General features: G+C 41.6%; 1 protein-coding gene across 3 annotated transcripts in view; it reads right to left on the bottom strand.

Moving 5' to 3' along the window:
- Window positions 1-13,790, bottom strand: part of LOC136160736 (S-adenosyl-L-methionine-dependent tRNA 4-demethylwyosine synthase TYW1) — a 138,935-nt gene that overhangs the window by 112,104 nt on the left and 13,041 nt on the right. For all 3 annotated transcript variants that reach the window (XM_065924776.1, XM_065924777.1, XM_065924778.1), the window contains one exon: window positions 2,772-2,889. In XM_065924776.1, coding sequence (XP_065780848.1) covers window positions 2,772-2,889 — 118 coding nt within the window. The remainder of the gene's footprint in view (window positions 1-2,771; window positions 2,890-13,790) is intronic.

The following is a 13,790-nucleotide window of genomic DNA, read 5'->3' as shown; positions in this document are numbered from 1 at the left end:
GCAAACAATAACATCCAAAGATTACCAAGCATGCAAAAAAACTAGGAAAACATGACCAGTAATGAGGAAAACATTCCAGTAACAGAAACTGACCCAGAAATGACACAGATGTTAGCAGATAAGGACATTGAATCAGTTAAAATTGTATTCCATAGGCTTCAAAAGTTAAGTGGAGACATGGAAGATAGAAAAAGACCTAAACTGACCTTCTAGAGATGAAAACTACCTCTAAGTTGGAACATACACTGGATAGAAGTAATGAAAGATTCAACATTAGAGAAGAAAAGATTACTGAAGACAGCAATAGAAACTATCCAATAAAAAGCAGGACAGACAAAATAATTTTAAAATATGAAAAACACATCTGTGAGCTGTGGGTCAAATTCAAGAGGCCTATTTATTGGAGTCCCCAGGGAAGAAGAAAGAGACTGGGTAACGGAAAAATACTTGAAGAAACAATGGTCAAAATTTGTCCAAATTCAATTAAAACTATATATCCACGGAAGTAAGAACCTCAACAAATCTCAAATAAAGAAACATGATGAAAGCTACATTGAGACATAATTAAAATCACTCAAAATCAATAGTTAGAAGAAAATCTTAAAATTAGCCAGGGGGTAAAAAACATTACATTTGACAGGAACAAGCAAAAGATGACTACAGAGGCCTCATGAGAAGCAATGTGAGCCACTGGACACTGGAACAACACCCGTCAAGTACAAAAAAGAAGAAAATTGCCAACCTACAATTTTGAGGGTTGGGAAGATCCCCTGGAGGAGGCCATGGCAACCCACTCCAGTGTTCTTGCCTGGGAAATCCGTGGACACTCTGAGAAGCCCAGCAGGCTACAGTGCATGGAGTCACAAAGAATTGGACACAACTGTGAAACTTCATAATTCTAGACACATCAATAAATATACTTCAAAAATTAAATAACAAAAAAAATCCTTCAAAAATGAAGGCAAAAGAAAATCTTTTTCCGATATACAAAAGGTGAAATAATTCATCACCAGCAAGCCCACACTACAAGAAATGCTAAAAGGAGTCCTCCAGGCAGAAAGAAAAGGCCATCAGACAGAATATGGATCTACACAGAGGAATGCAAAGTACCAAGAGTGGAAACTACATGAGTCAATACATACGATTTTTTCCTAATTACTTAAATGTGTAATAGATAAATGGCTGTCTGAATCAAAAGAATAACAATGTACTACAGGGCTGAAAATATATGTAAAAGTAAAATATATGAAAACAACTGCATAGAGGTTTGTGGGGAAAAAACAGAAGTATTGAAGGTTCTTCTACTTTACATAAAGTTGTGTAATACCATGTGATGATATACTGTGATACCGGATAGTATAAAACCTCAAGAAACCACTAAGAAACAAAACAAAGCTACAGTTAATAAGCCAACAAAGCAGGATCATTAAAAAAAAAATCTACTATGGCTGATTCATGTTAATGTATGACAAAACCCACTGAAATGTTGTGAAGTAATTGGCCTCCAACTAATAAAATTAAAAAAATAAATAAATTTAAAAAAAAAAAATCTAAAAGAAGATAGTTAAACAAGAGAAAGGAAATCAAAGAATCCACGAGACAAGTAGAAAACAAACAGCAAGATGACAGATTGAAACCTATTATAAAATCACTTTCATTTACTCTAATTAAAAGACACAGGCATTTCCCTGGTGGTCCAGGGCTTAAGACTTCACCTTCTCATGCAGGGTGTGGGCTGGATCCCTGGCCAGGAAGCTAAGATCCCACAAGCCTTGTGGCCAACAAAACCAAAACATAAAACAGAAACAATATTGTAACAAATTCAATAAAGACCTTTAAAATGGTCCACGTTAAAAAAAAAAAAACTTAAAAATTAAAAAAAGAAAAAGCATATGTATTTCTATGTACAAAATCTGTATATTCTTGTCTGTCTCCTCTAATAGGTCCAGAGTTCCGTGAAGGAGATAACTTCAAGCATCTCAAGTTCCTCTGTACAACCAAATCTGTCACATAAAAGGATCTCAATAATTATAGAAAGAGGGAGGGAGGTAAGGAAGTCGGTCTACTCACCCCCAATTTATTATTCTTCCTTCTACAAGCAAACCAGGATTATTCATTCATTCAACTGCAGCCTTCTTTATAAGGTAGGACCACAGAAATCCACACATACTTCTACATAAAACATTTCTAATTAACCCAGCCTAACATCATATGGTCTTTTTTTGCATTTAATAAGTTTTTAATAGACAATGATATGTAAAGAAGCCAGTGACTGCATCTTCCATCTGCATACCTGAGCCTCACTGATGGTCAAGTACCAACCCAATAAACCAAGCAAAGAGGAAGCTCGCTGGTCCAAGCAGCCCACACAAAAGTGACCCACAGAAACAAGACTGTGGCTCCCAAACAGCTACAGTTGCCACGGCCACACGCGGCTGAGCCAACTGTAGCGGGACTTTTCTTTTTTCCTCTTGGCAATCCCTATTTTATGTTTCCTTTTTTAAGTGATAAATGAGAACACTTAAGGGCTTCCCCGGTGGCTCAGTAGTAAAGAATCCGCCTGCAACGCAGGAGCTGTGGGTTCGATCTCTGGGGTGGGAAGATCCCCTGGAGGAGGAAATGGCAACCCACTCCCTAATTCTTGCCTGGAGAATCCCATGGACAGAGGACCCTGGCGGGTCACAGTCCACAAGGTCACAAAGAGTCAGACACAACTGAAGACACTTAGTATGCATGCACTCAGAACGCTTAAGAGTCCTGAGGACTTTCACCTTGTTTAGTGAGGGCTTCTCGGAGAGCAGGAGTGATCATAGCTCTTCTTTCACTGGCTTCGCTCTTCACCGTGCTCCTGGTCACACCCGTTTCCCCTTCCTGCTGCTCCTTTTCTCTCTGTATTAAAAAGAAATGAATGAAACCCAGCACTGGTCATGTGCGGGGGAAATAAGAGCACGTCAGTCGTCCACATGTGGCGTGGATAAAAGCACTCCTCACAAACCTGTTTTCTCCCGAGTGATCACATTGCCAGTCCCACAGTGAGCTAAAGAAGCACCAGCACCTTTTTTCCCCCTATAAAAAAGTGACTACATAGTCAAACACACATATTCGCAACACATAAATCGATAATCCACTTATCTAGATGTCAAACAGTGTTCACAACCTGAGTACAGACAGCTGCCCAACTTTCACAAGTTATTTCTCTGAATTTCAATTTTCTCACCTGAAAAGGAAGAAAATATCCACGGAGCAGGATTGTGTTGAAGATTAAATGAAACGAAATGACCTGGCATGATGCCTGATACATCATAGGACTTCACTAAATTATGGCTACTGCTGATTGTAACATCTGCAAACCCCCAAAACAAGTTCAAAAATTACTCTGAGCTGCCCAGACGGCCATCTGCTCACAAGTCAAGTTAGTCCACCACCTCCACCTGTAGCCCCAAAGCCTTCTTTTAGAAGATCCCATGGTGGAAATTTGTCTTCGGTGATAGAAACCTGAAGGATAATATAAACCTGGCTTTCCTTTTGCCTCTGACCACTAGAAAATTCACAGCCCAGCTCTGATCGCTGCCTCAGACCTTGCATCATGCTTGTCCTATAGTCTCCGTCAGTGACATCATATTACAATGACCCTCATTCACTATTTCCATTGATTTCTTCCTCTCTCCTTGTTTTTTTCAAAGAGGCAAGATAGTAGCTACATGAGAGACTCCTTTTTTTTTCTTATTTTTAATATTTTATTTATTTGGCTGTTGGGTCTTAGTTGTGGCACGCAGATCTGCACTGCATCACGTGGCATCCTTCTTTGGGCTGCACGGACTTCCTCGTGTGGCCCCGGGGTCCAGTGCCTGCAGCACACAGGCTTAAGCTGTTCTGCAGCACGTGGGATCTTTGTTCTGCAGCTAGGGATCCAACCTGCGTTCCCTGCATTGCACGGCAGACGCTTAACCACTGGATCACCAGGGAAGTTCTTGATTTCTTCTCCTCTTTTCCAATCTCATTACATGTGTATACATGTATACATGTGTATACAGTGTCTTTCTGGAAGATGGTTTAAGTGCTCATCAATAATTTTGAGACAACACACAAAGACTTGTGTCACACTTTAGAGGAGACGCTCATCAGACCTCACTAAGAGCTACAGAAATCTGAAATAACTCACCTGGGCAGAAACCCTACCACCGAGCCCTAAACCACCCTCAGGGCCTGTCCATTTTCCATGTCCAGCCCCCAGTGAATCAGTGAGGACACTCACAGCAATGCCCCTCTCTACCTAAAAGTTAAAACAGCTCACAGATGACAAACTGTCTCAGGTCTACATCAAACTAGTACAGAAAGGAGAAAGATGGTCCATGTTTGAAGCTGGGCAGGAAGGGAATAGGGATCTGCTGTCTCATTCTGTCTATTCTAGTGAATGCTCAAAGTCCTCTATACATAAAATGTAAAACAAGATTAAACGTTAAAAAAGAAAGAGAGGGACTTCCCTGGTGGTCCAGTGATTAAGAATCTGCTTGCCAATTCCGGGACACAGGTTTGATCCCTGCTCCAGGAAGATCCCACATGCCACGGGGCATCTAAGCCCATGCCCCACAGCTACTGAGCCTATGTGCTGCAACCACTGAAGCCCACATGCCCGAGAGCCTGGGCTCTACAACAAGAGAAACCACAACAATGAGATGTCCACACACTGCAACCAGAGAGTAGCCCCGCCCCGCTCACCACAACTAGAGAAAGCCCTCACACAGCAATGAAGACCCAGCGCAGCCAAAAATAAATAAAATTCTTTTTTTAAAGAAAGAGCAAGTACACCAATGAAATTCAGAATTAACCTCTCTACCTTCTATTGTTCCAGGGACATTTCCAAAATAGGAAGTCAGTGAAAAAGCACGTTAAGAGTAGTCAAATATACTAAATGAGACACCCAAATCCCACAGTAAGTTTATACATGTCCTAAAAGTTAGCATTCCAGATCATTAAATATAATCAAACAGCAAAGTTAATGAAAAGTTTTGCTGCTGCTAATAGAGCTCTCCAAGACACTTTTCCAGATGTAACTAAAAAAATTTATAAACAAACCTCAATCATTTGTTCTTATCTATTAGGAAAGTAATCAGTTTTAATGCTGGGCATTTGCTTTAAAAAAATGTATAGCTATGATTTTGCTAAAATATTTAAAAATAAAAGAATTCTTTGGCTTTTTTTAAAGTCTATTTCAGACCCCAAAGCAAAGATGTGAGCTTGAGAAGGAAGTCTCATGGTGGAGCAAAGTGAACTAACCTTGACCTTGAGAGTATTTAAAGGTCTCTGAAGTCATTCCACAGTGAGTTACTGTAATTCCCTCCTCCATGCCAGAATTGACAGTAGGTGGCAATAGCTGGCCTCCAAAGCCTGTCACTGTAAAACATCACCAGTTTATCTTCTTACCCTCAAGGCCACACAAATCCAAAGCTGGACCCAGCATGACACTGGCCTCTGACCACCATGCTCTGAGCTCCACAGACAACCCCTTATGGTTTTACGAACTATTGTTTTGGTTGTACTGGGTCTTTATTGCTCCACATAAACTTTCTCTAGTTGCAGTGAGTGGGGGCTATTCTTCATTGTGATGTGCGGGGGTTGCCTGGATTTCTCACCGGGGTAGCTTCTCTTGTTGCAGAGTACGGACCTTGGACCACGCGGGCTTCAGTAGTTGTGCCCACGGGGTTAGTTGCTCTGCCGTATGCAGAATCTTCCTGGACCAGGGATTGAACTCATGTCCCCTGCATGCAGATTCCTATCCACTGTACCACCAGGGAAGTCCACCCTTCTGGTTTTAAATGTAAACTTCTAACCCCTATATAATGAACACACTCTTTAAAGAATGGCCATGGGACACCATCCACATCCCATCACTGGAGAAATTATCTATTATAAATCAGGAGCGCAGCTACTCCAGATTCAATCATTTGAACACATAGTTCGTATGGAAAGAGATGAGCAGCTGTGATTAAAGGTCTTGAGCATCCAGGACAAACATTCTTCATTCCTTCCCTCTACGGCAGGTTAATTCTATCTTCCCTATGCAACAGTAATTTCCTTTCTGAAAAGATATACAATGGTTCATAACACTCTCCAAGGAAGTGCAGAGCCCCTTTCAAATTCTAATTCTAATCTCCTAGGTGCAGACATCTTTCCCTGTTTGCCCAGACTATAACAACTGACACAGGGCCTGTATATTTTTATTTATTTTTTTATAGCCCTTTCATAGGCTGAGCAGAAATAAATGAAGATCCCAGAACTGGTCAATCTGGATTCCTCCCTCTCCTGCAACCCCACTGAACAACAAGTGACCAAATTCTAAACTTTTAATTCCCAACCTAGGAGTCCTCTCCATCCAACATGTCACAGCTTCTGACCATAGCCATGGTTTCCTCTAAGGAACAACTACAACGGCCGAATTCAAGTCTCCTTGTCTACAACCTTTCACACCTTCCCAGCGGTCAAACCCGTCACGCTTGTCTTGAAAGAAAATGCATACCCTGGGACTTCCCTGGTAGTCAGGTGGTTAAGAATCCACCTGCCAATGCAGAGGATGTGGGTTCGATCCCTGGTCCAGGAACTAAGATCCCACATGCCATGGGGCAACTAAGCCTGTGTGCCACATGCTGCAACTACTGAAGCTCGAGAGCCCTAGAGCCTGTGCTCTGCAACAAGAGGATCCACTGCAATGAGAAGCCCACGCACCGCAACTAGAGAAAGCCATGCAGAGCAACAAAGACCCAGCGCAACCAAAAATAAATAACTTTTTTAAAAAGTTAATTAAAAAAAAACAACGCATGCCCTCTCCAAGCTGCTGTTTCCTGATATGCAAAATGAAAAGCCAATTATAAGTTCACATCCTAGGCACTTGGGAAAATGACTATAAATAAGGGAAAAGTTCTTTCTAAACAGGCAGCAATATGTCAATCTGACATAATTAAGGGGAGTCAAAAAGTAGTACAAATTCTCTTTATTAAAAAAAAAAGAGATATTATACAATATTACCTAATTCATCTTCACATCTTCATCCCAGAAACCACAGTACCACCCCAATACTGCCTAGGATAAAAACAGGACAAATAGGAATTTGTTTTAAGATTTTAAGATAAAAGTTCCATCTAGTTGGTTAAATGCCAAACAGATGTATTGCAGCAAGCAGGCCATCTTTCTGATTGATTAAACTGTTTAAGTCTGTCTGTTTGGGTTTTTTCATATTCATTTACTTATTCATTTGGCTGCATTGGGACTTAGTTGCTCCACAAACTCGTGGGGTCTTGGTTCACCAACCAGGGATCGAATCAGCATCTGCTTTGACGGAAGACAGTCTTAACCAATGGACCATCGGGGAAGTCCCTGTTTGGTTATTTTACTGATCTTTGTCTATGATCCAGTGACTCCCTTCAATACCAATTCATGCAGAAAACACTGGATATAGAATCCCCATTTCTCCAAAGGTCATTTTCCCCTGCAATCAGCCTGGAGCCAGGCCGGCACAGCCAACGTTGATATTCAGGAAATGCTGGCTGAATAAATGAATAAATGCCTCAAAGCTACCAGATAGCTATTTCCAGCTCTACAAGAGCAGATCTGGATTCTAAACCAGGCAACTTCCAGTAGTAAAAACCCTTCCCTGAGTGTAACTACAACTCCACCTTCTGCAATTCCAACCCACTTCTAAGTGTTCCTAATCCTCTAATAAAGGAATCACCCATACACCTGTCATAGGCGAGTTTTTAAATGACCGATTTCCAACAAGACTCAAAGCTTTTTGTGTACACTAGGTTTTAAGGATGCTTTTGGAACATTTCAAAAAGCACTTTGACCAGGTGTGTCAAGAGCTTTAAAATGGCTTTCCTCTGGCCTCATAATTCTATTTTGGATAACCTGACTTAGGAAAATAACCCCAGAACTCACCATTAAGTCCTCCTGGCTGTATTCAGCCCATACAGCTGAATCAGGCTATTTTAAAGACAGGGTCTTGGGGTTGCAGAGATGTCACCTTACATTTGAGGGTGAATTTAACACATAAAGCCTTCAAACTAACTATGAAAGGAGAACCGGCTTCTCGAGATTACACTGCAGTACTAAGAGACCTTCTAATCAAAACTGGGCACAATGAGCTCTTTTTGTAAATTGAAATCTTTCTCTGGTGAGTAATTACCAAGCATCCGCCATTGATTTCCAAACTAATGATACTGATATCACTGTTTGTCTGCTTAACCAGAATACACCATGGGGACCATTTGAGCAACATTTATTTACTGCAGGAAAAAAACAAGTAGCAATCTGCTTTAGATTTACAATCACAACATGAGAGAAACAGAAAAGAAACAACCTAGGCATTGTCCGGCTCTTCCTGACTCCTTGTTCTTCAGTCAAACTCAGCAGCCTCCCTCCTGGAAACTACTACTTCTCTGTTTTGTTGTTCAGTCGCTAAGTCGTATCTCTTCCCAACCCCACGGACTGCAGCACGCCAGGCTCCTCTGTCCTTCACCATCTCCTGGAGTTTGCTCAAATCCAAGTCCATTGAGTCAGTGATGCCATCCAACCACCTCATCCTCTATCACCCCCTTATCCTTTTGCCTTCAATCTTTCCCAGAATCAGGGTCTTTTCCAAGAAGCTGGCTCTTCACATTAGGGGGCCAAAGTATTGGAGCTTCAGCTTCAGCAACAATCCTTTCAATGAATATTCAGGGTTGATTTCCTTCAGGATTGACTAGTTTGAGCTCCTTGCAGTCCAAGGGACTCTCAAGAGTCTTCTCCAGTACCATAATTCGAAAGCATCCATTCTTTGGTGCTCAGCCTTCTGTATGGTCCAACTCATATCCGTACAAGACTACTGGAAAAACCATAGCTATGACTATGACTATGACTATGATCTTTGTCGACAAAGTGATGTCTCTGCTTTTTAATACACTGCCTAGGTTTGTCCTTGCTTCTCCTCCTCCGGAGAGACAGCAAAGGGGAGTGAAACAAAGAGACAGAGACTGGGCTTGGTCCCACCACTAACTAGGTAGCCATCTAACTATAGACAAATTGAGTTACTTCCCTAAGCTTGTGTCTTACCCTGTAAAATGGTAAAGTGGAGGTGACAAGAGTATAGATATCACGGTTAGAGTGAGGACTGAATGAGATCATCCAATGTGTACTATGATTTCTCCTAACCCGCTGAACCTACCCTGGAGCTCTCTCCCCACACCTCCAACCCACCCATCCCATTCAATCAAACCACACTGCTTTTCACTGCCGTGAGCACAGAGCCCACACCCCTGTGGCGGAGCATGAAAGCGCCTCCAGGACCCTGCCCCCCACCCCCCAACCCCCCGTCTATTTCAGCTCCCTATACATTCCCACCCAATTCCACTCTCAACGTACCAAACACTTACAGGACTCCCCAAACTTGTCAGGTTCCCCCAGCACCCACTCCCTCCACATGTGCAATGCTTCAAATTCTGGCTCTCTTGTTCTTGGTTATCACTCCCACCACTCAAATTCTCTTTGGCTTTACATCCTGCTGCAGAGGGAGGGAGACAGAAAACCATCCTGGTATTCTAGTCAGTACCCCATTAGAAGATATCTTCTTAGACAACGACAGCTATTAGTTATCAAGGACATACTATGTGGCAGACAGTAAAATAAAGGCTTTCGGTGGATTAACTTACTGCATCTTTACAACAACTTTATACAGCAGTTAATGTTATTACCTCCCACTGAAACATAGAGAGTGAAATAACGTGCCCAGACAGACAAGCTGAGATTGTGTGACTCCGTGAAAACTAGTGAAAATTATTCAAAAAGAGGTATTCCGGTAGGAGTGTTGTGGTCCAATTCTACAGCTGATGCTCCTAAGGACTAGAGCATCCTGTTTCCTCTACAGTAACAACTAAGGCAATTTAGTGTGAAGCAGAATGATGATCAGGCAGGAAGCAGCCTGGGAATATGTATGGATGAACCCCCAAAGAAAATCCCCCAAAAATATAAAAAAGAAGAGCCAAGCGATAAGAAATCCATCACTGAATTTAATACACTGTGCCCAACAAAAAGTGAGCACACGGGACACAAATGGGAACTCTGCTGTGACCACATAATAATGAAAATCAAAAACTGGTGGCTTATTTTCATGCTGTACTTAAGCTGGAAATATATATATATATGTATGTATTTTTCCCCCTAAATCTGATGATTTTATGAGATTTCTATGAGAAACCTGAAATATCTTAAGCCAGCTGCTTGAAGTTCATAAAGTCCAGAACCATCTCATTTCAAAAAATAATTTACATGGATGTCCAAATTTTTCCTTAGTGCTTTTTCTCCAGCGCCCTCTAATGGACATACGATGAAAAGGCAAAGAAAAAAACACACCCACAAACTATTCCAAAACCTTACAGTACATGTGAAAACTGCTAAAGTACATCTCGTGTGTTCTCCACACACACCAGACACACACACACACACCATACACACACACACATACAGTGTTAACTATAAGAAATGGTGAAGGTGTTAACTTGACCATGGAAAGCATTTCACAATGTATACATATATTAAATCATCACATTATACACCTGAAAAGAATCACATTATACAACCTAAGTGTATAAAATTTTATTTGTCAATCATATCTCAATGAAGTTGGAAAAAAATTATCCCACAAATCTTGATCCACTACAAATAAAGCTGTAAATGTGCTCAGTTGCTCAGTCATATATTACTCTTTGCAGCCCCATGGACTGTAGCCCACCAGGTTCCTGTCCATGGGATTTCCTAGGCAAGAATACTGGAGTGGGGGGTTGCCACTTCCTACTCCAGGGGATCTTCCTGACCCAGGAATCGAACCTGCATCTCTTGCATTGGCAGGCACATTCTTTACCACTAGCGCCACCTGGGAAGCCCTAAAGCTATAAATATCTGCTCTTAACTTGGTAGATCCAGAAATCTACCTAAATCAGGCATCTCACACACTGAAATTTATCCTATTTTAAGACAATTTCACTGTGAAAATTACTCAGATTTTTATTAAGTCATAAAATTATACATTTACTTTGACCCAGTAACTCAACTCAGGGAAAATGTAAACCAAGAAAATATCAATACTTCATTCTATGTAAAAAAGGTCTCAGACCAGTGCTATTTACAACAGCAGAAAAGCTAAAACAGACTAAATGACCAACTCCAGCAGAATGCCTAAGCAAATGTAAAATGTCTAAGCATATTTACTTCTCATTTCAATCTGTCAGGCTCTCGGAGATTATAATGCATTTGCACACACAGGTTCTCACCTCACTCAGTGCTGTGAGGAGGGCAGAGGTGAAGGTCCACGCTTCTCAGACAAGGGGATTAAGGCCAGAGAAGATTAAGCGTTGCCCTTAAGGCACCAAGTTACAAACCAGCTGGCCCAGAACCTGGACCTACATCTCACACACTTGTCATTCTTAATAACTTCTCTGCAGGGCTTCTAAAGGCTTTCCAGGTGCTCAGCGGTGAAGAATCCACCTGCGATGCAGGTTCCATACCTGGGTTAGGAAGATTCCCCTGGAGGAGAGCAAGGCAACCCACTCCAGTATTCTTGCTTGGAGAATCCCATGGACAGAGGAGTCTGGAGGGCTACAGTCCATAGGGTCACACAGAGTTGGACACAACTGAAGTGACTTAGCATGCACACATGCAGGGCTTCTAAAATACAGAAGCTACTAAAACTGACAGCAGCAATGCCAACACACAGAAGTATCAGGAAGAAAGGAACAAATGCTGCAACAGGAACAACCGCAATTTTAAATCTGGAAAATAATTTGAGTCTTACACACAGTATTTTGGGGTTATGAACTTTACCAAAGAAGCCAAATAAGACAATATAAGCATGGGCAGAGGATACTGTTTAGTAAAGAATGTTGCCTTGGGACCTCCTTGGCTGCCCAGCGGTTATGACTTCACCTTCCAACGCAGGGGATGCAGTCTGATCCCTGGTTGGGGAGCAAAGATCTCACATCCCTTGCAGCCGAAAACACAAAACACAAAACAGAAGCAGTACAGTAACAAAATCAAAAAAGATTTTTTAAATGGTCCACATCAGAAAGAAAAAAAGGGTTTTCCCCAGTAGTCCAGTGGTTAAGAATCTGCCTGCCAATGCAGGGGACATGTGTTCAATCCCTGCTCGTAGGAAATCCCATGGTATAACTAAGCCCGTTAACCACAACTACTGAGCCAGGATCAACAGCTCTTGAGCCACGACTACTGAACCCATGCAGCCTAGAGCCTGTGCTCTGCAAAAAGAGAAGCCCCCACAATGAGAAGCACACGCACCACAACCAAGAGTAGCCCTCATCGGAATGCTTCCCAGAATACTGTGTGTCTCCTCCTTCAGCTGACTATTCTGCCCATGACTATTCTGCAGCCATGAACTGCAATGGTGAGGATGAGCGCTTTCAGTGAGTCCTGTGAGTCTTTCTAACAAATGATCAAATCTAATTTAGGGCAGGTCCTAAAAACCACCCCCCACCACCAAAGTTGCAGTGGTGTCAGAAGTGAAAGCAGTCTCGAGAACCACGCCCTCAGACTTTGTAAGCTGTCTAACACCAGGGAAACAGAAAGAGATGCTTCATGGGAGAAAAAAAAAAAAAAAAAAACACATTGGATTTAACTCAAAATTAAAGAAATGCAAACAACTACTTTTTTAAGGTTATGGTTTTTCACCTTTCAGGTGCCAAGATTTAAAAGACTGAGAATATCTGGGGGTTGGCAAGGGTTCAGAGAAACAAGCATTCTCGTGTCTCTCATACACTGTGAGAAAAAGTTAAAACATTTTCAACTTCTCACAGGGCCATTTGGAAATACCACCAAAATGATAAAATTCTCTTTGATCCAGAAATTTTTACAAATTTAATTTTACAGATTGAGTAAATTTACTCAAGATAAATTTATATCAGCCACAAAAAATATAAGAGCAAGAGGGTTCATTAGAAGGAGTTCCCTGGTGGCCTAGTGGTTAGAATTCAGCGCAGACACTGCTGTGGACCAGGTTCAGTCCCCTGGTTGGGGAACTCCCATGAGCTGCATGGCATGGCCAAAAAGAAGGGCTTCCCCGGGGGTCCAGATGGTAAAGAATCAGGGTGGCGGGGAGGGGGAAGCACCATTCAGGGATTAAAAACATGTTTAAAAAAAAGTGTTCATCATAGAGATTAGAAAACACCTAAATGTTAATCAACAAGAGTCAACTAACAATGGGACATAATTGTGGACTGCTACAGAGGCATTAAAATTAATTAGGCAGATTTCACTCACAAGGCTTTGGAAAGAAAGCTGTCACGTTAAACAGAAAAAAGCAGTCTGTAGACTTGGAGTACAAAATGATTTCATATGCATAGCCTGAAACATGAAGTTATACCAAAATGCAGGTGTGTTTGCAAAGGCAGTAAAATAAATACCTAGAAGAATAGTGCCAAAGTGTAAATTGTGGTTACCTGTGGGTTTACAAAGAAAAAGGACAGACGGTTGTATTCTGTGAATTTTTTTGAACATATGTAAACAGAGTATTAAATTAAAGGAAATGCCAAAGAGAGGGTCAGATCAAGTTATAAATGTTTAAAGGAAATATCTGAGAACCAGTTTAACAACTTTTTGGGGGGGCCACACTGCATAGCATGCAGGATCTAAGTTCCTCAACCAGGGACTGAACCTGTGCCCCTTTGCAATAGAAGCGTGGGGTCTTAACCACTGGACCACCAGGGAAGTCCTCAGTTTAACAACCTTAAGAGTGCTTCCCTCACGTCAAAGAT

The sequence above is a fragment of the Muntiacus reevesi genome, chromosome 2, assembly GCF_963930625.1.
Source record: "Muntiacus reevesi chromosome 2, mMunRee1.1, whole genome shotgun sequence".
Lineage (NCBI taxonomy): Eukaryota > Metazoa > Chordata > Mammalia > Artiodactyla > Cervidae > Muntiacus > Muntiacus reevesi.
Note: the sequence above shows the minus strand (reverse complement) of the source record. Positions and strands in the feature narration are given on the sequence as shown.